This window comes from Vigna unguiculata, chromosome 2 (assembly GCF_004118075.2).
Source record: "Vigna unguiculata cultivar IT97K-499-35 chromosome 2, ASM411807v1, whole genome shotgun sequence".
Taxonomy (NCBI): Eukaryota; Viridiplantae; Streptophyta; class Magnoliopsida; order Fabales; family Fabaceae; genus Vigna; species Vigna unguiculata.
The window spans coordinates 32,055,334-32,081,643 of NC_040280.1; the positions used below are offsets into that span (position 1 = coordinate 32,055,334).

The 26,310-nt window shown below is 32.7% G+C and overlaps 3 protein-coding genes and 1 long non-coding RNA gene across 4 annotated transcripts; 1 reads left to right on the forward strand and 3 right to left on the reverse strand.

Moving 5' to 3' along the window:
• Nucleotides 1–1,888: 1,888 nt before the first annotated feature.
• On the reverse strand, nt 1,889–3,842 carry LOC114167097 (probable membrane-associated kinase regulator 2). The gene is made up of 2 exons (XM_028052049.1): nt 2,507–3,842; nt 1,889–2,406 (listed from the first exon to the last, which is right to left on the reverse strand). The coding sequence occupies exons 1-2, from the start codon at nt 3,636–3,638 to the stop codon at nt 2,315–2,317; spliced, it is 1,224 nt and encodes a 407-aa protein (XP_027907850.1). The 5' UTR covers nt 3,639–3,842; the 3' UTR covers nt 1,889–2,314.
• A 5,436-nt stretch (nt 3,843–9,278) lies between these two features.
• On the forward strand, nt 9,279–10,041 carry LOC114173237. The gene is made up of 3 exons (XR_003602478.1): nt 9,279–9,354; nt 9,441–9,559; nt 9,772–10,041. It is a non-coding gene; the product is annotated as an uncharacterized LOC114173237 (long non-coding RNA).
• LOC114173236 (calmodulin-interacting protein 111-like) lies at nt 9,331–14,990 on the reverse strand. The gene is made up of 16 exons (XM_028057502.1): nt 14,452–14,990; nt 14,241–14,362; nt 14,051–14,139; nt 13,930–13,965; nt 13,714–13,807; nt 13,249–13,291; nt 13,050–13,150; nt 12,397–12,467; nt 11,578–12,074; nt 11,421–11,508; nt 11,186–11,317; nt 10,332–10,900; nt 10,056–10,194; nt 9,851–9,919; nt 9,619–9,765; nt 9,331–9,459 (listed from the first exon to the last, which is right to left on the reverse strand). The coding sequence occupies exons 1-16, from the start codon at nt 14,670–14,672 to the stop codon at nt 9,346–9,348; spliced, it is 2,532 nt and encodes an 843-aa protein (XP_027913303.1). The 5' UTR covers nt 14,673–14,990; the 3' UTR covers nt 9,331–9,345.
• A 2,247-nt stretch (nt 14,991–17,237) lies between these two features.
• Nucleotides 17,238–22,919, reverse strand: LOC114173815 (calcium-dependent protein kinase 3-like). The gene is made up of 8 exons (XM_028058441.1): nt 22,100–22,919; nt 21,879–22,022; nt 21,388–21,540; nt 19,491–19,603; nt 19,159–19,326; nt 18,148–18,275; nt 17,755–17,854; nt 17,238–17,659 (listed from the first exon to the last, which is right to left on the reverse strand). Exons 1-8 carry the CDS (start codon nt 22,725–22,727, stop codon nt 17,579–17,581), a joined length of 1,515 nt encoding a protein of 504 aa, XP_027914242.1. The 5' UTR covers nt 22,728–22,919; the 3' UTR covers nt 17,238–17,578.
• Between the last annotated feature and the right edge of the window lie 3,391 nt (nt 22,920–26,310).

Consider the following 26,310-nt stretch of genomic DNA (forward strand, 5'->3'; position numbering starts at 1 on the left):
AAAAAAAAAATCTCGCCACATTTAAATTTATACTCCATTGAGATTTGAAAAACTTTTTTCCATAAGAAAAATATGTTAAAATGTAATTTTCTAAAAGATTTCTTAAAAACTTTTTATGATTAAGATTTTGTAATATATAACTTTGTAAAATTATAAAATATTAAATTATATTATTTGAAATAATTTTACAGATTTTGAGAAATTTAAAAAACCTGAACATTTGTTTTAAAAAAATATAAGTTCTTTATACTCTTGTCTTTATATAGTGAAATACATTTTAAACTACATTTTTTTATTCTGTAAAATAAATGTGATGTTAATTACTGCTGATATTACCGTAAAACATTCCAGATTTTTTATTAATCACCAATTATCATTAAAAAATAAATATTTTATTAAAAATAGAAAAAATGAATAAATAAATGATCATTGTTTTAATCATTAGTGAAATATTTAAAAAAATTTGTGCCAGTAAAAATATAATAAAAATTCATAGCAATGAACACGGTTTGAAAGTTAGCGCTTTTTGCATTATTATTATTATTTTAAAAAGTATGTTAATAAAGAAAATCTTCATCGGAGCAGATTGTTTTGAAATATTAATACAGGCAGTTTCTTTGAAATAAGCTGAAAGTAAGAAAGAAAAAACAAAACTTGCCAAATATAGAAAAAAATAATTATATTAAAATTCTATATATTAAATGTTTACCAGAAACGTGAAGTCGTGGAGTGTAAAAGGAGCTATTACGAATATTATAAACAAAATAAATCATGAGGAGTTTAGTTTATGGAAAAACAGGTTAATTTAATGCAGAAATAATGTATATGATTATTTGGGTATCCATTATTTGATTAAGAATTAATGGACGAATATGACGAATCCCATGATTGATCGAGTGTGTATGGAAGCGGAAAACGTTTTTGGTGACAATAAGGAAACATTTGATGGGAAGATAGAGGAAAATACAAGAGATGTTAAATCAGGAGAAGTTATGGATCCTAGAAACGGGAGACAGAAGCAATTTAACTGTCAAAGCCAAATTATACTTGCAATCCTCTCATTTTCAAACTCTACCAAGTACCCACTCATGGATTATATTATTAACTTGTCCCCTTCTAAAACCAAAATGACGACAAAGTTTAACATCATGACGTATGCAAGCGGTGGGAAAGATTTCAGGAACTGGGTTTTCGAGTGGGTCCAAATCACGGGCCCTAGAAAGCACCATCATGAAGCTAAGTAGGGCCCATTGGGCTCGGATGGTGGAGGGGGATGACGTGGCGGGAGCCCTTGCTAGGGGTATCTTATCTTGGGCTCCAAATGTGACACAAAGAGACAAATTGAATATACGACACCATATCCCGACACACACGAATCGGTGCACCAAATTTAATAAAACACACACAGCTTCACCAATTTCGATACCTGCTGGTTAAGCCTCAGACACGTGATTCATTGCAGAGCCAAAGACCCAAACCAGTTTTATTTATTTATTTTTATGCAAACAAACGCAGCACAGAACGTGCCTCTTTCTCGCATTCACGCCCTTATTATGCTGTGTTAAATTCCATATCCACCCTCCTCACTCTCTTTTCCTCCTTCAAACACTCTTTTCCTATCTTCCCCAAAAGAAAATCGAACTTTCACTGCTCATGTCGCTCTCTTTCCCACTTCTCTGACCGCATTTTCGCTCCTCTCGAGTAACTATGATGCTTCATATTATTAAAAGTTTCAAACTTTATGAAATCAACAGCAATAATTATTAGAGGAACCCGTTCTTTCTACCCGCACCTTGACCACTACACCGGGTTTAGAAATACCCAATTGTGTCCACACTCACGAATCACCTTTTAAAGTATCGATTATTCAGCCATCAGCGAAAACAAAGGAAAACAACGAACGAAGTCAATGGTACCCACAAAGTAAAGCAAAACAATTTGTACAGGAGGAGGAGGAGTAGATTTAGGGTGGTATTTGATGTGGCCTGGCTGAAGCTACATTACATAGATACATAGAGATACGTCCAAGAGAAACATACACGGAAAAGCTCTGTTTCTTCTTTCGCTTTATCGGAAAGAGCTTTACAGTTTACACTACCAAGGAAGAAAAAAGAGAGTCACTAAGCTAATGGGTGACGAGCTTCGTTCATCTGAACAAATCATGCAGCCCCACCACTCTCCTTTTACCTTTTCTTTTCTTTTCTTTTTTCACTTCCTTGTGGTGTAAAATCTAATCTAATCTAAGTAATAACATTCTCCTTTTTACACTGACACCGCCGGTGGTGACACTCCAAAGGAACCAACATTTCTTTTATCATGTCGAAAGCCGCTTCTCACTGCCTTCATTCATGGATATCTCGTGCGATGGATGGCTCACCGAACGCGGAAGCTGAGAAGACTCGCACTCTGTTTCGACAAAGTACAAACAAACATTGCTTATAATTAATTCATTAAATGTCGCAAAAAAAAAAACATACAAAATGAATTACTATTACTGATATATTACCAGCTCTGGAGGCATTGAAGGATCTCTTGCAGTGTAAAATGGCACCCTGAATTCCATCCTGCTGCTGCAACAGCGAATCATCGCGCCGCTTCGAAGACACAAATGGCGGCGGAGCCGCCGCCACAGCCGAAGACGCCGAGCGGCTTTTCCCTAAATGTTTACACACGACGCTAAGCCCTGCAGATAGTTTTTGGGTTTGTGTTGTCTTGAGGTTACTTTCTGCGGCGGCGGTGACAACAGGTTCGGGTTCGGCCGGGGGCGTTGGAAGAGGTGATTTAGCGGCGGAGTTTAAGGTGAGCTTGTCGGCGTAGCGGCGGGAGACTCTGACGTAGAGAGGCTTAACCATTTTGAAATACTTTTGCACGACTTCTTTGGAGAAACGCTTCTCTTCGGACGGTGGTGGTTGTTCGTTGGAATTGGAAGTGTGTTTTTGGGTTTTGTTGTTTCCTTTGGAGGTGAAGAGAGAGACGATGGGGACCTCTTCCACTTTGAATTTGACGGTGAAGTGCTTCTTGTCTTTGTGGGCCTCTGGATTTGCGGAATCGGAAACGTTGTTGTTGTTGGTGGTGGTTGTGGTGTTGGTGTTGGTGTTGGAGTCCTTGTCTTTGTCAGTGGGCTTGGGCTTTTTGAGGCCCAGCATGAAGACGCGGAATTTGGTGGCGGATTTTAGCAGGGAGGCGGTGAACTGAGGCTTGGAGTTAGGTTCGGAGGAGAAGGAGGAAGGGTCCACGTGGAGCAGCTTTCCCTTGAAGAACAGATCCTCCGACGGAGACAGCGAAAGGTTGGGATCACTACGATCGTTGCTCGAAGGCGACAGAGTGAACTTAAACTCTCTCTCGCCGTCTGATTCCTCGATGTTAATATCTTCTTCTTCGTCTTCCTCGTCTTCTCGGGTGTCGTTACCGTTTGGATTTTCGTTAGCGTCTTCATCAGGAACGGTAAACTCTAAGTCGAAGAAGGGGCCATCGTCGTTGTTGTCGTTGTCTTCGTCGCTGTCGGTTGCATTTTCGTTTTCGACGGCGGTGAGGATAGTGGTGGTGGAGGCGGCGCGTGAAGAGGGAGTGTCGGAGGAAGGTGGAAGTCCGAGAGCGCCACCGCCTCTCCAGTATTTGAGCAAGGTGAAAGCTTCCATGGTTGGGAGAGCCAGTATACCCAAGTGGGCACACAGAGAGACAGAGCGAGAAGGGTAGAGAAAAGAAAAAGAGTGTTTTCTTTTTTCTTAATGGAGTTTGCGATATTGGAATAGTGAGGGAGAGAGTTAACAGAGAGAGAAAGAGAGAGAGAGGGTTTGATTTATTTATTAAATATGTGAGATTCCTTTGGTTGGTGTATGATGCAGGATTGTCATGTGAGGAGTCAGATAAAAATAAGAGTAAATTTGTGAAGTAAAAACGGTGTCTGTGAATTTAGAATGTGAGTGGGGCTGCATTTTATAGCATTAAATTCATTATCCATTATTTAATTTTGTAGTGTAGTAGTACAAACTTAGTAAGTATCTTACCTAGCCTATGCTATCATCAAATCAAAATGCTTCTGCAGTAAAGTATCACTATTTACTACTAATTTTAACACTATTTTCAAATTCAATTCAAAGTAACCATTTATATATAATTACAGATTTAATTTCTTATGTGAAGAAGTTTCATTTTATTATTTTCATGAAAAATATTAATGACTTTTTTTTCTCTATTTGATTGATGAATAGGGTGGTGAACGGTGACCCATGAACATGCCTCACAATGAGGGTCCGGATTCGACTCGGATTGTACTGTACGATTCTGCCTTTTCCCTCAAAACATTGTCTTTCTGTGCTTTTCACCACTGCCATTTTTGTTTAACCTTTTCGACAAAAAAAAAATGTCAAATACTTAACTTCTGCCTTCCCAAAAATGAAAAAAACAGAATTTTCTCACATAGCTTATCAATGATAATAAAAAATTAACTAGTCCTGAGATAGCCAACAAAAGTCAATGCAAACGGTTGCATGTGGGAAACCTATTTTTCTTATCCAATTAATTTTAATCAAGCCAAAATTTAAAAAAAAACGTTGGAAACGAATATTACTTAAATATAACACATTCTTACTGTAATATTAATTTATTTAATTTGTTACTATTCACATATTATTATGATTATTAGTCGTAAGTAGTTAATGTCATATAGTAATATTTGAATTTGTAGGCTCCGGTGGGTTGAAGGTCCGTGTGAATATTATTTATGGCGATGGGTGTGAATGTTATTTATGAAAAATAAAAGTGGGTGTAGAATGAAGAAAGTGAATTTTAAAATTGGATTAAAGGTGGGCCTCCCATAATATGAAAAACAGATTCATAACTCACGTGCCTCGCTCACTCAAGGGTGTGGGGAACAAAGCCCAACTCCTAGATTTTTTTTCTATTTTTTTTTAATTATCAATTTATGAGACTAGGAATATAGTATTAAAGTTTATGTTCCTTCTTTATCCTTTTTGTTTTACATGAGCATAGTTTGACATCTAGCCATGTAAAATGTGACGTGGAGTTAGTCTTTTTCTAAAATTTGGTAACATGCTAATAAATATCTGCCATTTAACACGTATAGTATGTTTATTAATCTTATTTATCTAAAATATGTAGTATTCTTATTTTTGTGAACTTAATCTTATTTACTTAAGTGTTTTAAATTTAAAAATAATAGCCATGTATATTTTTAAAACGAGGTTGAGTGGTGTTCTACACCATCGCAACACAATAAAGAACTACTTAATAAAAGTGTTTTTTGTAAAATTCAATTGTACTTATAATACTTTTTTCTTAAAATATTTATTTGTTAGATATGGATTAACATAAGTTTTATGTTTATTTTAGCTTACATTTTAACTATATATAAATAATTTTAATATATTATATAGTTTATTTTATCTGATTTTATTGTATTCATTCGAAATGTTCCGATCAAAATTCTCCATAAAGTAAGAGTAATAAAAATCTGGACTCAATTGAGTGCATGCTTACCCTAAAATGAATGTTCAAAATGATTACTTTAATTATTTACTATAATAAGAATAATAGCCAATTTTCTTAGAAAATAAACCCGGAAAGAAACCATATTATATATAATTAGTTAATGTGTCCGCATTTTTATTATATTTTCTTAAATTATATATATATATATATATATATATTTATATTTATTTATCATGTTTTATGGATCTTGAGTGTTTTTATGCGATAAATGAAACATGTTTTTTTCATTTATGAGGAGTTATTAAAAAGAATTGGGGCGAGAGGGAGATGATAATTAATGGATGCATTTGACATTTGATTCCTAATTCAACGCAAAAAAAGTGGAAAGAAGTTAAAAATGCATAGATGATGGCCCACAACAAGAAAAGGATTGATTGGATGGTTCTGGTTTTTGAACCAAACCCATCTAATCTTTAATTTAAACCACTTAATGCAAATCATCAAATGGGCTCACCCAACCAACTTTCATGTGATTTTAGCTTTCATTCCTGTATTATCTCATGTTTTATTTTAAAATTACGAGTTAAATATGTTTTTCATTATTTAGTTTTCAGTAAAAATTAGAATTAGTTTTTATTTAAAATTTTAATCTAATTTACTCTTTCACCTTAAAAAATGTTAAAATTTAATTATTTTAACTCAATTTATTAAATTTATTTAAGGAAGAAAATACAAAAAATGATTAATAGAAAACACATATAAATGATAGGATAAGTAGAAAAGAAACAAATATACTGAATGATTTAGTTTTAGAATTTTCATTATTACTCTGCTAGACCAATTCGCTACCACCTATAAATTACTTTTAGGGATTGCAAAAAGAAAAAAAATAACAGTACCTGCAAATATTTTTGTGAAATCTACAATGAATATTAAATAATACTTTTAATAAATATACGTGAGTTCTAAATATAAATATTTAATCCTTTTAAACCGAACAAATAGTAAATTAGTTTAAACAGGAATAAGCAAATTCTTTTAATGGAGACGAGGAGTAAACAAATTGTCATTCCTATTTATTACGTACATTATTTTGTTCTTTGTCTCTTGTTTGGCATGGCTATGATATTAATCCGAGAAAGTGGTATAATACCAAAAGTAAGAAAAAGTTGAATGCAAGTTGAGGCTGGCTGGAATAATTAGCAATTATTAATTAGAGTCATTGCATGGGGATCTGTTTCATTATCGGGATTGCATTAATCTTTTTGTATTAGTAAGTTGAATTGTGAGCATAGAAATTATGAATGTTAGGAAGATGTTGACGTTGAAATCGCTATTTAGGGACAAACCAGATTTTAAGAGCGTTTTTGTATTTAGGATCGAAGTCGCATTATAATTTGTTAAAAGTGTCTTTTCTTTCTTTTTTAATTATAGGTAAAAGAAAAATTATTAATTAATAAATTATATAATTTGATAGTATCAATTATATAATATATGAATATTAATTTTATGGATAATACGTAATTTTGAGTTTATGATTAACGGTGGGTTCGATCGTTTAGTGAACTGTTTGTGATGAACTTGAATATTTAATATGTTGAGATGTCATTAGTCTCTCTGGATAAGAATATAAAACTAATATTCATTAGTTGTTCGTTGTAGGAGACAACGTAAAACATATTTGCTAGATATGTTTTAAAATAATCTACCAAAAAAAGAGAACAATATTGTCTCTCATGCACTTGCTGACAGACGAATTCTTCATTGAGTCCGGGTGCTCTACATTTAGAAGATCAAGTACTAATCTTTCATCTACTTTTTCAATTACTAGGTACAATTCCCCATTTTGCTATTGCTATGTTAATTTAGGATTTATTACTCTTTAATAATTTCATTCTTTTTAAAAGTGGGTTAAATTGAACCCGACTCACTTAACTCATCTTAAACCGGTTAAACCGGTTTGAGTTGAGTTGAAAGTAGGTTGACCTTCAACCCACCAACAATAACACTTATTTTTTTTTAAATTTTAATTTTTTTATTATAATTATTTACTATTTCTAATTATATAGGTTCATAATATGATCATAATATGATATTTTTAAATACTAGAATATTACTCAATAATATTTAAATAGTTTGAATGTTTAATTTATTTATTTGTCAAATTATACATGTTGATACTTTAATCTTTAACTAATATCTTTATAGTAATATTTCGAGAAGTAGGTGAACACTTTGATTCTACCATTAAAAAAATAACTCGAATCAATTCAATTTCATTATAATGTAATAAATATATAAAATAAATTGCAAAAAAAATATTCATAACTGAGTCAATATACTAACCCACCAACTCGTGGTAGATCAGACCAGATTATAAAATTTTTTGTCCAACATTTTTAGCTCGATTTGTATGAACTTAATTGACTCACTTCGACACTCCTAATTGTAGATCAGACCAGATTATAAAATCTTTTGTCCAACATTTTTAGCTCGATTTGTATGAATTTGATTGACTCACTTCGACACTCTTAACATGATCTAACAAAAAAAATGAGTAAGTCTTTCTTATAAAATGACATATGAAGATTTGAGATTTTATTAACAGAAACATCTGAGGAGAGGTGAGTGTGTGTACTATTAAAAAATGGGTTAAATATGTTTTTGGTCCCTTAACTTTCATTGAATTTTGGAATTAGTCCATTTCGAAACTTTAGACTAATTTAGTCCTTCATCTTTCGAAATACATGGATTTAGTCCTTTTAATCAAATTTTATTAGGTTTATTTGATGTTTCGTACGCTTTTCAAGATTGTATTCATGTTGTTTATACTGTTTTACACATTGTTATTTTAATGTTAAGTCAAATACTATTATGAAACGTGCTTGAAATGTCAAATAAACTTAATAAAATATGATTAAAAGGACTAAATCCACATATTTCGAGAGATAAAGGACTAAATTGGTCCAAAATTTTGAAATGGACTAATTCCAAAATTCAATGAAAGATAAGGGACCAAAAACATATTTAACCCTTAAAAAATTAATATATAAAGTAACATGACGATAAAATTAGTTGTAGACTTATACGTATAGCTTTTCTTTCTATAACCCAACTCCTATTTCGTAGACTTTCATGCTCAACTCATAAGATAATGATGACGGTAATCACAATCTTTAATTTGGCATCTTTTTTGTCCACTAAGTTTATTTCGTATATAAAGTTTTCGGCCTCATCATACTTTTTTTCTTTTCTTTTCCTCAATCTTCGCTATTGTCTGGAGATGTACGCTAAATACTATTATATATTTATCGTTCAATATCACGAGTCCTCGTACTAATGTTATTCAAATGTCTGATAACAAAATTTCGATCTAAGTTCCCAAACATTTGTTTAAAATCAAAAGGTGAAGAATATCACAGCGAGACTTTGAATAGAAAACAATACAGTGTTCAAATTAATAGCAAATCTCATTGAAATTCACTATCAACGAACTATAATATTGAGTAACTGACCTGTTTTTTTATCTATTATACATAAAAGCAACTTCAACCATCGTTGTGATAATAATGACACTAAACAATGCCTCATTTCTTTCATTGACCCACAACAAAATGTGAGAGCACCATGCTATGGACCTAACATGAGCTTCCCTATCAACTACATCAATATTCACATCACGCGGGAAAATTACTAAAACATGGGCAATACTTTTGCAGTTATAAATGAAGAGACTAGATACTACTGAAAATTATACACAAGTGGAGTGTTATCATTATATATATCCCCTTCATAAAAGTTGTTCTCCCCATACTTGAGTTCATAGAACAAGAGACTTACGAGACCAACTAGAAGAAGGGATGCAACTACGATTTGTTTCTTCCCTCAAAACTTTCACAGGAAGTAAGATAATTGCTCTTTCTTCCTTGAACCTCCTTCCCCGTACATTTCATTCCACTGCTTTAACTCACTCATTCCTGCCCCCTCAGCTGCGTAGCTTGCGGAAACCTGTGTTCCAAGATGATGGTCAAATAAAGCAATCTTATCTTGTCGCTACATTCATTCAAATAAGCAACGAAGCCAGGCATATGTGACAACGAAATTCAAGGTATATGATGTTAAAATAGATTGAATAAGCAAAAGAATCCTATATGGTGAGAGTCTTACCTGACTCCTAGCCTCTTTGAAGTCTTGCATGTTCAAAGGTCTAAGGGAAATTACTCTTTCCTGTTTAACTTCCTCTTTTGCTTCCACACCATCTTGGGTATTTCCCGCATTGTTATTCTGTTCTTCAACACCTTTCTGCCTTTTCTCCTGCAGGAAACAAATGTGAAATCGGCATGATAATCATATAAGGGCAGGATTTTGCGTAGGCCTTTCAAAGATATTGCCTAGTTACCAGCATTTTTATTCTCTCTTGCTGAATTAACTCTCTAACAGGTCTGTAAGCAGCAGTTGTACACAAGTTCTACATTTAACAATTAGTGAGAGTGAAAAATGTGTTAGGCACCTTTGAGCATCAAAAGCTAAAAATAGTAAAAGCATTTTCAGGTTGTAGCACGATAGTCACATATATAGTGAAATAGTTAGAAAATTGCATAAACCTTGAGATCACTTCCGCTGTATCCTTCTGTCATAGTTGCGAGTTCCTTAAAATCAAATTTCTTGTCCACCTTTTCTTTTCGCAAAAGAGTCGTCAAAATTTTTTCCCTGTTCTCCGCGCTTGGCATCCCCACCATTATTCTGTTAACAAAAGATGAGCGTTACAGTAATTACAAATGATAAAGTATTACTGAATTTCAGAGTATTCAGATTGTCACCAACATATATATGCCATCCGTGCCCAGAACAAAAAGCAAGTCAAGAACTAGTAGACATACCTCCTTTCAAATCTCCTAATTATTGCTTCATCCAGGTCAAACGGCCTATTGGTCGCAGCAAGAACAAGGATACGCTCCGATGGATTTGTCATTAGTCCATCCCAAAGTGTCATAAACTCATTCTTTATTTTACGCATGGCTTCATGCTCTCCAACTCTGGTACGTTGCCCCAGCATACTATCAACCTCATCAACAAATATAATAGTTGGGGAGACCTTGGCTGCTAGAGTGAACAAAGCTCTAACATTCTTCTCGTCTTCACCAAACCATTTAGAGGTGACGGTAGACATGGATACATTAATGAAACTTGCTCCAGCTTCGTTTGCAATGGCCTTTGCCAGCATTGTCTTCCCTGTGCCAGGAGGTCCAAAAAGCAATATTCCTTTACAAGGCTTTAGAAGGCCTCCGCGGAAAAGGTCTGGCCTTCGAAGAGGAAGCATAACTAGTTCTTGAAGCGATTCTTTGGTCTCATCTAAGGCACCAACATCAGAGAATTTTACACCAATTTCGCTTGCTGGTATTACCTCAGGCCTTATTCGCTTCTCAAACTCATTGTCGGGGGGAACTTCCTGCATGTGAATATATCAATGGAGGTTTAAAATTGAAGGTGGGTGTCAAATGATAATTTTCCTTTAAAATTATATAATTTACAGAAACAATAAAAACGGAGAGTCAACGCAACAGAATAGAAAGGATTCATAACCTAACTGCAATTACTACCTACTCTAGCGCTCCATTTTAACATTTGGAATTATGTTATAGAGGGAGAGGTTGCTATGCTTGTATGAACTACTTTTTTGTGGACGTGATTTGTAACAACTGTATTTTTTATTAAAATAAAGGAGGAGGCTTACAACTTTTGATGCAGGAAATGCATTTTCACCGTCAGTTTTTCCCACTGAAATTGATGTATCTGCTTCAGCCTTTATTTCAGGAGCAGGTTTTTCTGACGCTGTTTCTGGCTTCACAGCAGCTTCTTCTCTCGGCTTTATGCAAATGACACAGAAAGAGAGAAAAAAATATGTCTATATTAGTACTTGTTAGGCATTATTCACAATTTAATGCACATTCATGCCATGCAGAGCAAACCTCAGTCGTAACTGCCTGGGCTTCTAATTTTAATGTATCTCTTGTACTGAATTTCCCCTCCTGGAATATACCCAATGCATGGGACAAACTGTTTCGCAAACAAGAAGTAAGCATATTAAAATTATATAGTATATGTAATTAAAGTTGCTACTCTGACCTGCTACAAGGAATAACTAGTTTGCCATTTCTGTATTCAGGATCTATGTTACTCATTAAATGATAAGAAATTGCTGAGACGACGATCTCTTCTATATGGTTACTGAAAGCTATTGTATCTGCCACACAGATGGAACCCAGGTCATCACAATAAAGATCATTGGCTGCAAGCACTTCCATAATATGGTTCTTATTATCCTGAGTCTGTATTGTCTTCATGTTCTCTTCAAATTGAGACTTCCAGCTGACATGATAAGATTCATCTTCTGGAGGACTGATTTCTATGTTGTATGGGAAGACGGAAGAAAGTCTTTCATCCACTTCTTTGGAGTCACTTCCAGAATCCAAAACTCGTGAACCAAGAATCAAAATTCGTCCATGTAGTTTATTCAACATTTTCTGGAATAGGTTATATGTCCGTTGTGATCTATACAACAACTTATCAACATCCCGCAAATATAGAACAATGGGATATGTTTTTGATACATACATTAGAACCTGCAGGTGAATTTTTACCTATCAAATCAATGATCGTATAAAGCCTCATTAAATCCATAGATTAACCTTAAAGGTAATATATATATATATATATATATATATATATATGTATGTATATATAAGAGAAAATAAATATTCTATTCTCACAACAATTTCCTACAATATTTTCTTACAACTCATTTTTTTTTATCTCTTCCTCTCCATCACGTCTCTCTTATTTCAGGCTTCGTTTCTTTTCTCTTCTTATCCCTCTTCTAACTGTAGAAAAAAGTAATAGAATACACGGGCTAGAATATAATCTGTCAATAAAAAATAACATTACCTTGTAAAGAGTTTGTACAAGAAGCTTTTCATCAAAAGGCCAGTTGGTTATGTTCTTCTGAGGGGCTGAAGCTAGATTGAGAGATAGAAGGAGTCAGTAGAGAACATGATCAAGTGAAAATGGCAATAGTATGATTAAGTATGACTTAAACTTTCATTGTATTATGGCTAAGTTTAAATAAGCTTCTTAGAAAGTACTTATAGGGAAAATAAATAATGAATATAAAAGGTAAAATGTGTCAAACTTTTTTATAAATTAAAATCATCCCATATACTTTAATATGTTTAGAACCTTACATATTTAAATTTCCCAATTACGAAAAAAATTTACTTTGTTTTTACCTTCTTAATTCGTCCTCCTTTTGTCTACAAACATTTGCTGAAAAGTGTATCCAAACTGGCTCTAGTTTTCACTATAAAGATGGATCTAACTATTGTACTAAGCCAATCCTAAAAATAAATTTTAACACTACATTAGAAAGTATCACTTTGATGTATGACATCGTATCCTTTTTTTTTTTTTGCCTCAAATTCATTCTGCTGCCATTCGTAAATCAGGTTCTCTGTACAAAATTAAACTCCAGCGGAAGGTACCAATTAATCATGTAAACCAATAGTTGTAACTAATGTATTTAAAGGTGTTCTTGAATCAACCTGAATTTGTAGGATTGCTTTGCAAAGCTAGGTTACTGATATTTGCAGAGGCAGACGCATTCCTACGCATCTTAGAAGGATTACAGAATCCTTCAGATTCCCTGCAAAGAAAGGGAGACAATTCAGATATAGGATAAATAAACTAACAGGGAAATATATATATCTTTCCATGGTCAATTGATAAACAAATTCTTCTTACATTGACCGAAGGTCCCCTCCGCTGGGTTGCCTGTGAATTTTCCCTTCAAATAAAAGCTCTTGGTTAGAAATATAGTTTTCCTTAGTTTTTTAAACAAGTGCATCAGATGGAATACTGATGTCTAGAAGTAACTGGTATCTCTTAAACTTGACAACACGTGAAAAAACCTCAACTAAAGCTACTTGTATCCTCTTCTAACTCATCTAAAAAAAGCTTGAAAAGTATCAAAGTTTACTTTTCTCCTCATAAAACGTTAAAAAACTTATTCTTGAAACCAGAAAGGCTGAAAAATAGTGCATCAAAGACTAATCAAACATTTGGCTACTATGTTGTGCGTAACCAAATTGCAACACACTTCTCTACTCTCTCTTCATCTACCAAAAGCAACAAGAAGTTAAATGTGTGTCCAAACACTCCAAAATTAAGTTCTCCACCCTAAATAAAAATATTTCCACCAGTTTATACCTTTAAGTTCTTCCTTTTGTGAAAACATTGAAAATGATTCAAATAGGTCGGATATCCGCTCCAAAGTTGTCTCTGAGGTAGACCTTTTGAAAGTCTAAAATCAGAAACAAAGGAAAATGAATTAAAGCCCAATTGCTTATTCAAAAAGAAAAAACATGGCATCTTCATCTATAATAGTTAGAAGTAAAAGCAATAAAAGATAAACCAAGATCTTACCGATCGTTTGTTGGCATAACCATATTTATTCTGAATCTGCACAGATGAGAAACCAACCAACCATTATGAGCATAATTATCTTGAGCAAGTATTAAACCACAGAAACACTTCTCATTTTAACCTTCAATGAAAAGTCAGTGAGATCTAACAGAAGCAACTTCGCCTCAAAGTAGTGGGCCAAAGCTTTGGCAAGCACTTGTTGATAAAGCTCTGTAATACATTAAGAGAGAAAGTTTTAATTGACTTGATGATGATAGTATAAACATCAAACTTATCAATCCATCATTAAGAAACAACATATTCCAACCAACCTGCTGGCCCCGAAAGCATGATAGTCCGGCTTGCAGGAGCAAGATTCCGTGTATATCTGGAAACCTCGGCATTCTTCAAATGGACATAAGCAGCACTTGTTAACATCACCCTTGTCTGTTCCCTGTCATCAAGTAAAGAAACGGAATGTAAATAAGAATACAAGAACACATACACAATTTCAAGAAGAAGGTTTGTAATGAGAAAGAATACCTAAGATAAAAAGGGAATTGATCAAATGTGACACTGCTTTCTCTGCCATCCACGACCATTCGGAGCATTTCCTGTTCGAGATTCTCCGGAGTAACGCGGTCTGAGGAAGAATTACCATTAACTCCCCATTTGGAAAGGTGTTGTCCAGAGGACAACCCAATCCCCACTCCTACACCCACCCCAACACTCAGCGCCGATAACAGAATGTTTCTATGTTCCATCTTCCTTTCTTCCTTCTACACAATTATCACCCTCAATTATTATTATTATTATCTTCTATTTCTATCGTACAATAGAATCAAGCAACCATGTTAAATGGTTTCATGCTTTTTTATTTTTTTCAATCTGTTTCGAAAAATGTAACTGCAAAACTCTGTACGCGAGTCCCCAACACGGGGAAAAAGTAGGATGAAGAAGAAACAGAAAGAGGGAAAGTTGCTTTTAAGGAAAAGAGTGTGCGTTTGTGAATGCGATGGTTTTTGTGTGGACTGCGAAATGAACGGATCGGGAAAGAGAGATGGAAAGTTTGGCTAATGGCAGATACAAGAGTTCCTGCTATTCATTCTGTTGCGTGTAACTGTTTTATCGCTTTCCCGCACTTTTCTTCCTATTTTCTTTGCCTCTCTTCTCCCTTCTATAATTCAAAATAAAGTTTTCTTTGCCGCTATTCATTCTGTTGCGTGTAACTGTTTTATCGCTTTCCCGCACTTCTCTTTCTATTTTCTTTGCCTTTCTTGTCACTTCTATATTTCGAAATAAAGTGCACTCTATTTCTGTCTTTTTACATTGCTATCGTTCAAATTAGGAATGTTAAATAATCTTTATTATTCTGCAATTTGATTTAAGTAATGAATTTTATTAGAATTTAAATAAATAAAACAAAATTTAAAACATATATAATTGTAATTTTTTAATATTTAATATTAAATAAATAAAAATACGTCCTTTTTGACATAAAATATTTCATAATTTTATATTTTCTTTAATTAATTTATATTAAAAAAATAAAAAATATAGTACCAAAGCATGTATATTGTTATCTCATAAAGATGAGGATAGACATGAGATAAAAATTTAATGTGAAAATATTTTTTTTGAAAAAATAAATGTGATATTAAAACTCGTCCGACCGTTCCACTAGTTTAAATTGATACACGGTTACAAAATGATCTTATTATATGTTGATTTTTATATTAATTTTAATTTAATATTTATCTTACAAATATCTATAACAATATATAAAAGGGATTCTCCTTTTTGTGTCCACTTTTCAAAATACCGATTTTACCCCTTTAAATATAATAATTTATCTATAACAATATATAAAAGGGATTCCTAAGGGATTCCTTTTGTGTCCACTTTTCAAAATACCGATTTTACCTCTTTAAATATAATAATTTATTAAATTTTAAAAAATTGACGCTTACTTTTACAAACTTTTTATAAAATCATATATTTCTATTTCTTCTCTTCTTCTTTATTTATTAATGGTTATTCTTTTATTTATTCTGATATATTTCACTTTATTTTGAATAAATATAATTTTAATATATATATCTATAACTATATATAAAGGGGATTCCCTCTTTTGTGTCCACATTTCATAATTCCAACTTTACCCTTTATAATTTAATTATTTATTAAATTTTTAAAAATTAATGGTTATTTGTATAAGTTTTTATAAAATTATTTACTTATCTCCTTTTTCTTTTTTTCTCTTACTATTCATCAACAGTTATTTTTCTCTTATTTTCTCCGTACATTTTATTTTATTTTTTATAAATATACTTTTATTTTATTTATTAACTTAATAACATTACAACATCATCAATTATTAATATAATTCAAAAAAATGTGTACACACAGGCGCTAGGCGCGATAGCGCCTGTGTTTACACTAGTATATATATAATATATATATATAATATATATATATATATATATAATATATATATAATATATATATATATATATATTAACTTAATAACATTATAATATTATCACCTATTAATATATCATGCATATTTAAAAATTATATACACACAGGTACAATAGCGTTTGTGTTACGCTAATAATAATAATAATAATAATAATAATACAATTACAAATTTTAATATATATATATATATATATATATATATATATATTAACTTAATAACATTATAATATTATCACCTATTAATATAATATCACGCATATTTTAAAATTGTATACACAAAAGCATAGCGCTTGTGTTACGCCAGTAAAGATAAATAGAAGTTAAAAACTGTTAAAAAAGTTAATAAGTAGAACATTTTAAGTTGAGTTTGGACTAGAAATCACGTGAAAATATACTGCTAATGACATCACTTAGCCTTTTCCTTACTGGCACAAAATTAAGTCATTTTTCTTCCTTCTACATCCCATTACCGATATAGATGAAGCACAAAGGAAAGAAAAATTGTAATAAAGTTGAGGGAAAAAACATCCTCCAAAGTGAATAAGTATAAAAGGTGTCAGATTAATAAGAAAATTAACTGTTGATAATCCAGCGTACATAAGCTAGCAATTGCTTATGAAAGTCAGGTTCTGTGCTTTTTCAGATTAATATACTTGAGTCGTGTATCCAACACAAATATTACTTTAAGCTTAAAAGTGTAGTGATTTAGATAGAAGTAAACTAAAGTAGAAAGTTGAAGAGAAATAAATAAAAAACTAAAAAAAATCTATGAATGATTTAATTGATTTAATAAATTAAAAAAAATATATAAAGTGATATATTTATAATATGATTAATAAATCTAAAAGTGAACAGAAATTATAAAATATTCCATAAAAAAAATGTGTCTGATAATAATAACACGATGAAAGAGCATTGGAAACGAAAAAAAAAAAACATTTACTAAAGAACCATGTTACTGCCCCAAGTTAAGAAAGTAGAAACAGAGTAAATTGTCCCATGAGACCCACAGAGAAGATGGTAAAAAGGTATAAATAGATCGTTAAAGCAACAGCTCTGAAAAACAACGGGTGAGTGAAGCAGTTGAATGCGACGTGTAGTCCGTATCAGAAAAACTTATAGACTCTGTAGCCTGACCTGAGCCTCCAGCGTAATCCAGTAAAAACAAGGAGTTTATGATCAAACTTAATTATTTGCGACGTTTGGTTACCAAATCTGGATTGCCTTTCCTCATCATGGCTACAAACTCCTCATAGTTAATTCTTCCATCCTGCAACAAATTAGAGAATGGATGATTCAAATACTGAAAAAAGAGTATACAAACATCTAAAATTTCACCCTAGGATGAAGAACAGAGCTGCGTACATTGTCTGTATCGACTTCGGAAATGATTTCCTTTATTGTTTTATCATCACCCATATTATATTTTTTAAGGGCAGATTCCAACTCTTCCATAGTGATGTACCTAAGAAAACAGAGGCAAGTACATTTTACGTGAAATCAATATATGATTCAACAACAAACTAAGATGCCAAGATTGGCATGGTAAAATTTATGAATGAAAAAGTATACAAGATCAGGATGCTCTTATCTCATGTTTCAAACATGGGAAGGTCATATTCCTCTAACGAGAGACACACATAACCATAGTTGATACCCATTTTGATTATTGCACGACTCACTAATTTTAATTTTAACATGACACTCTGACAACTTAGTAAATAAAATGAGATGATTTTAATAAAAAAAAGAGATTACCCGCTTCTATCCTTGTCAAAATATTCAAAAGCTTTATATAAGTGGTCCTCTCTTTCCATTCTATTCATATGCATGGTAGCTGTTATAAATTCAATGTAATCAATGGTCCCATTTCCGTCTACATCAGCCTGAGAACCAAACAATTCATTTATATCATCATTATAGTGGAAGAAAAGTCATCAATCAAATGAAGAAAATGATATACTTATTATCACAATATTAAGCGACTAAAAAGATCTGATCTTAAAGTACAAGTATTTGCCTGTCGTTGTTACACCAATATAATCATAAAATTTCACTGGACAATGTAACTGCAAAGCATATTCATGCACTAACCGTCCTCTTCATCACAATTCACAAGCCAAATCTAGGTTTGGATACAGATAATCATAAGAGGTGAAATTGCAGAGAATGATTTTATCCACATATCGTGGGTGTCATCATGCGAGCATAAAAGCAGAAAAGACATAATGTTTAGCCTAGCTTTTCTCGGGCTTCCCCTCTCCTTAAAAGGAAAGAATAAAACACACAATCTAAAATGCTCTTAAAAATTAAGTAGCTTAATTTTTATAGAAGGAACAAAAGCAACTTTTAAGGAAAAGCTGGGCGAAGGAGTTTTAGAAAAAGTTGTTCTCTCGTCTCTCCCACTCAACTCGCTTTGTCCTTGGTCATCACCTTTAACTTTGATTGACATGGTTTTAAGCCAGAAAAAAGGCAAGTAGTATCTTATAATTAAAACTATGTGGATGGCTAATGTTGGTTTTGCTTAAATTTGATCTCAAGTATTCATAATGAACAATCAGCATTCTCGTGCTAAAGGTAAAAATGTTCTCTCTCTCATTCTGTCTCATTGTATGGCAATTTTTTTTTCCAAATTTAACTTTCTTTTAAAATTAAAATTAAGAAAAGTTACAAAATGAAGAAATTTACCTGCAAGGAGTAGGTATTAAGTAAACAAACATTTACTCCAGTAAGCTAGGGTACAATCAAACAAAAAAAATAAAATCTTACCGCTTCCATTAACTGCCTTACTTCAGACTCAGAAATCTTAGTACCCAGTTTTGGCAGACCAGTTTTCATCTCTTCAAAAGTGATTATTCCATTGTTATCTGTGTCCATGGATTTAAACATTTCCTTCAAGCCAATGATTTCTTCTTCAGAAAGATTTTCAGCAATAACCTGTAATAAAATACAAAATTTCAAATATAATCTTTGGATCAAATTCCGAAATAATTCTTTCTATTTATTTACTATATTGGCATTTTGATAGATACATACCGTTTTCAGTTCTTGAGGCTTTTGATATAATGGTAACTTTAGATATTCTATTAAAAGTAGTTTACCTTCAGAGCTACTTTCTTGAGCTTGTTCATTGCCCTGAATTGCTTCATTCTGGTTAAAACAGCAATATCTAGAGGTTTATCAGATGCTCCATCTTCTCTCATCCAAGGATGATCTGGAGTATATATACAATATTTTATTATGACTAGTTGACCCAAATAAGCAAATTGCCAAGAAAGTTAAAGCTCAAATGCTCCATAACAGAACAAGAGAAAGCATCAATTTTTCGTGCTGCTTGAGCAAGCCAACTAACCAATCATGAAAATATAAATTTTGAAAAAAAAAAGCGAATGAAGCTGACAATCAAATGTTACAGGTATTGCCAAATAATATTTAAAACCAATGCATGTATTTAGTGAAAAAAAAAAAACTTCTAATATATAGGCAATATTATAACTCACTAAAATTAATACAATATTGTTTCATATTATTTTCAATTCATTCTCATCCAAAGTTTTCAACTTCTAAGATTCAAATTGACTTTGAATATAAATAAATTCTTCTATGTACAAAATAACCAATAACCAATATGAAAAGAATCTTTATTTAAATGTATGATCTTACAGCAAACATTTTTGTTAAAATATCTTTTTATAGATCATATATTTAATCGTGAAATCTAATTTCTGTAATAAATTCTCCTCATGAGATGACAATCTAAAATCCAAAATAGATGCAAAATTATTTTTCTTAATTTTTAAATAGCACTTAAGTAATTAAGTATCTTAAAATTGAATAATCTTAATAATGAAAATAATATAACAAATAGTGTATCATCGATTTACCTATCCCACCCGAACTTGCACAAGTTAAGCCTCAGTAATCAATTTTAACGTAATTATTATTCTTTGAACCATCTCTCTTCTGTTTATTATGATCCCATCTCCATATATATTTTTCATCTGCTCCAAAAAATTACTATTAATAAATTTTCAAATACTTATCATTCTTTGAACAATCTCTCCTCTGTTTACTATGGTCTGACCTCCATATATATTTTTTATCTGCTACAAAAAATTACAATTAATCATTTTACACTATTTTAGGAGTGAATTCATAAAAAGTAAAAAAAAAAAATTCTTATAAAGAATCATTATATGTTCATTTCATAAAATTTAGTAAACAAATTTTGGATAAATTCTATATATAATAATTACTCAAATTGCAGTATCAAGGAAATATGCAAATTCTATCACCTGATTATATATAGTATGAAAAATATTTAATGGAGAGCTTGAGACAACTGTCTCAATTAGTTGGGGACTAAGACTGCATTCATTTATAATATCCATACCCCCCACCCCGGTGAAATATACTCATGAACTGGGTCACCCTCCTTTAATGAGAGACAAGGTGGCAAACACTTTCAAAGCAAGAAGTTAACCACAGAACAAAATCATGTAGGCCATTTTTCTGATCAAATTGAAAATGCAAGGCGAAAAGTTATCCTGTCACAGAATTGCGATGAGAGATAAAAGAACACATCATACATGAGGCAGAGAAGATGATATAAAGTTTGATGACTTGTAGGAACAATGCTTTTGTTCAGGAAACACTTACATACCTCCCGTGATTTCTATAATGAAGAAAAAATGGCAGACAGTAGTATGTTCTAACCTACGATGTCTAAGCTCATATCCATAACAATATCATGTATATATCAAATTAGTAGTGATGGCTAGTGACAGCTTCTTCCAAATTAAGTATTGTATTCTCTACCATTGTTCTCAACCTCTCTGTCACTTAGTTATCCATCTCACATCTCACAGATTAGAACTCTCAAGCTATGGTTAGAGATCTATTTCGTAAACAAATGCTTAGCTGGTCCTCGGAGTCAACAAACACTTTAGACACACAAAATAAGAAACTAATCTATGACTATACGAATGTTGAACTTACTAAGGACTTCAACTGCCGAGAGCCTTTTTTTGGGATCAACTCGCAACATGTTCTTGACCAAATCTTTGGCACTGCTTGAAATGGAAGGCCAAGGATCTGATGCAAAATCAATATGTCCACGAAGAATAGCATTAAAGATACCCTGTTCATTTTCTTGAAACAAAGGACAGGAAGATAGTGTGAGAAAGATAGGAAAAGGCACACACACTGTTGTGTCATAAGGAAGCAGCAAATAAAGGACAAGGAAAGGAAACTTCCATAGCAAAAGCACACATGAGCTATAACCATAGCTCAGAAATCCGAACCGAAAACAAATGAACAACCATCCAACATCCAAAATCTAACGCAGACATAAAATATGAATCATTGTTCATTCAATCATAACGAAACTCAACCTAAAATTGTGAAGCAGGACAATCTGAATTACAAAATGAAAATCCTAATAAAATATGAAATTGGTTACACTTCTTACACAAGAAGAGGAGTTTTACCTGCCCAGAAAGGAGGGACACCAGAGAGCAGAATGAACAATATAACCCCAGCACTCCAAATATCAACTTCTGGTCCATAACTTCTACGAAGCACTTCAGGAGCAACATAATATGCACTCCCAACAAGGTCCTTAAACACATCGCCTGTTCTCAAAAATGGTTCAGAACCCACACCACACGCTACCACCAACTAACAACGTGAATTAACGAACGGAACTAACCGGGCTTGAAGAACACGGAGAGACCGAAGTCCGTGGCCTTAAGCGGCGAGTTTTCCTCCTTGCCGAGGAACAAGAAGTTCTCCGGCTTCAGATCCCTGTGCATCACTCCCATGGTGTGGCAGTCGTGCACCACCGTGGCGATCTGGCGGCAGAGGTCCGCAGCAGCGCGCTCGGAGTAATGGCCCTTCGCGATGATCCGGTCGAAGAGCTCGCCGCCGGCGCAGAGCTCCATGACAAGATTGACAGAATGTCGGTCCTCGTAAGCTCCCTTGAGCTCGACAATGTTGCGGTGGCCGGTGAGGTGGTGCATGATCTGCACCTCGCGACGGACGTCATCCAAGTCGTCGCGGTTGACGAGTTTGCGCGTGGCAATAGATTTGCACGCCAATTGTTCGTTGGTGTGCTTGTGAGTCACTGAGTAGGTGACGCCGAATTGCCCGCGGCCCAGTTCAGGCCCGAATATGTAGGTGGAGCGGACGTCCTCCATGGGCCGGTTCAGGACCCGGCCCACGGAAGGCTTGGAATTCGGAGGTAGAACGCTGATGCCGTTGGAAGGTTGGGGGTGATGATGCTGATGGCCGGAATATGGCTGCGTTTCGGAAGAGGCTTCGCTGTTACAGTTTCCCATTGAACCAGCGTCGTGTGGTTAGTGAGTTTTTGAGGTTTCTGCAACTCCTTCTCTTCTCCGTGGTTACTATGTCAGAACCGGGTCGTGTCTGAAACATGAAACCGTATGGACTTGGATGACGTTGAAATTGAACGTTCTTTTTGGTGCACTTTTATCCTCTGCCCCTGTACCAACTCTTCGTCACTTATCTCAACCGTAGGTTTAAAATCTGATGGTTATTTTAACTAAAAAGTATTGATCAAACAAACTAGTATGAAAGGTCAATATGTTGCTGTAGGGGCTGCTGGGTTGTAGAGAATCTCAACTCTAATGAATTGATGGATAGCGTGTCGTGTAAGATTAGTTAGTAGTTTAACGCATCTAGTTATGTTGAAGATATATTTAGAATAAGATAATTGCACATATTCAAGACAGATGTAATGGGGAATCCCTGTCTTATTTTTTAATAATAATTTTCTGCTTTTATTAAAAGGGTTAATTGCATTTCCTTAATTCGTTTGAGTTAACAACACTATATATCTGATTTTCTTCTTTTATTTTTCAAATTAATTAACAAGACTTTTAATTTTTAATATTAAACAAAATCGACTTTTTCAATGATTTTCATTTGTTTGTAATTTTATTTTATTTAACATATTAACAAATTAAAAAATTATTTTCTTAAAATGTATCTAAATTCACTTACTAAATTATAAACATTCATCTAAATATATGTCAACACGTTTATTTCTGAATCCTAAAGTCAGGCGTTATAATTTTTTATTATTGTAAACATTCTCGTTTACATTTTGAAAATTATTGTATATCTCAAGTTTATTCGTGAAATTTCAAATATCTGATTAAAAGTTAGTGATTTTAAGAATTTAAGTATTAGTAAGTAGAAAAATGGTGCACTGCAAAATGAATGTTAGAAAACAAAAAGCACAGTAAAAAGTAAAACAACTTTAGAGACTGAAATTGTAATCCTATGTAATGGAATACGTTTCAAAACATTACATACAAAATTATTTGTTTTTCTTCTGCTGAAATATTTATTTCTTACCACTAAAATATGAATCAACTAACGTAGATTATCTCTTAATTACATACATGTGATTAATAAATAAAATATCATTTGTTTTTAACCTACAATATAAAACAATTTATTAATTAATTATTATAACTTATTATATATGTATTATTTTCTCTATTAACATTATTTTTAAATACTTTATATTATATTATTGTTATTAATATTAAATCATTATTATTATGATTATTAGTTATCGTATATAACGACTGTAAATTTCGAGCAAAAAATAAGAATAATATGATAATTACATTATTATCTCTTAAAACTTCATTAGAATAGAAAATCTCACTTCCTTCCTTTAAATATTCTCTTTCGTTTATCTACAAATCTTTCTCACTAAGTACATTCATTAGTTACTGGGAATTAGCACACTCAACCTGTTTCCATGAAAGCTAAACCCCTAGCCAAACAAAAAACAAAAACAAAAAGACATTACTCTCATAATCAAACAAAAAAGAACCATTTGCCATCATTCAACAACTAAACTGTGAAAGAAAGTTACTTTCCAATAATCAAACAAAAAAATAAATTAGCATTGATCTTACAGTTACAATTCAACAAATGCATATGCTCATCAACCTATTTCCACGAAAGCCACAAACATTACTTTCCAATAATAAAGAAAAAAAAAAAAAAACTCTTTACCATCATCGACCCAACCTCTCAACAACCACATTATTTTATTTATTAATTTTTATTATTATATAAATAAAAAAGAAGCACTATACTATTCCGTGTTCTTCAGAACAACCACTTTTCCTGTTCACCATTTATTTTTCTTGAAATCCAGAGGTTATATTTAAAAGTGTATGATATAATTTATAATATATAAAATTTATATCATACACTTTATTTTTTTATTTTATAAAATGAAGTTAAATTTAAAGTTCGGTAATTATTATGATGCTAAATATATTTAAATCTAAATTGAGTAATATTTAAGAGAAAAAGAAAACATAATTATCAAACTTAAGGTGTTGAAGATGATGGCAGATCTTTTATACGAATTCATCTAAACCGTGGGTACGCATAAACCTTTTATTTTTTAATAATCACACTATGTTTGAAAGATAATATATTTGTATACATGAACACGTGTGTGTGTGTATATATATATATATATATATATATATATATATATATATATATATATATATATATATATATATATATATATATATATATATATATATATATATGTTAGATATTGTTTCGGGTGTAGGGACCAAGCACCTAATAAGAATCACTTCATTCTCCTCTAAGTCTCCTATCTTCACAGTCCGCGATAACTTCTTCACCAAGAAATCTTGCTCCTCGCTCGATCGGTTGAACAGACGATCAGAGTACCTGTCTAAAAGGCTCTGATGCTTAAATCAGTTGATGGACCGATCGGTGTATATGTATAACTGCAGTAATAAATGCGAATTAAAGATCCTCACCAACTTACCTTTGGGGCCTATTTATAGTTTTCGGTGTGGGCCTATAATTAGGGTTCCTTAATCACGACTCAATGATCCTTTAATCAAAATTACTGACTTAATTAACCCATCTGACTGGTTCAGCTTGGCCGATCGACCGATTACCGCTTAGCCAGGTGGGTTATCTTCTCTGAGTTTAATAACCTTAAGTGAATATTTAATCTATATGGTCGATCGATGATCATAGGTAAGACATTACGCGAATCACCTATGAGGTTGATCGACCGATGGATCTCCATGGGTTGACGCGTGATCAACCTGGGGACAGATCAACCGATGGTCCTTTACGAGGTAACGCATGATTCGTCTGTGGGACCGATCGACCGATGGTCCCTTATGAGGTAGCGTGTGATTCGTCTGTAGGACCGATCGACCTGTGGTCCCTTATGAGATAACGCGGGATTCGTCTGTAGGACCGATCGACCGATGGTCCTTTATGAGGTAACGTGTGATTTATCTGTGGAGCCGTTCGACCGATGGTACTTTGTAGTTCATCTGTGGGGCCGTTCGACCGATGGTACTTTCTAGTTTATCTGTGGGATCGTTCGACCGATGGTGCTGTTTCATAGACAAACCCTCCCAGCCTTGTTCGATGGTCCGATGGGACATACAATATAGATATGTTATTAAAATGGATTTTTAAATGTATACAAAAATAATTAAACATTGAAATATTACATAATGGCATTTAATGAAAAAGGTATGTTAGAATTGTTGTTTGATATTAATTTACGAAATTGAGTTATCCTTTAAGAAATTAATATAATAATTCGAGTTAACCTTCTAGTACTTTTGTAATTTTAGTTTCAAATCTTATAAAATGTTCATAATGATTCGATAGATATATTATATTTATATTTCTTTTATCCTTAATGTCAACAATAATAAAGCATGGGTGTTAAAATAGTGAGTACATTAAAAATGGTAAAATATGTCATAGAATAAGAAATTTGACCGTAGATTTGTATAAATTTTGGTTTCTTTTAGTGCATCTAATCCACTCAAACTATCATTACTGTTAAGACTAATAATT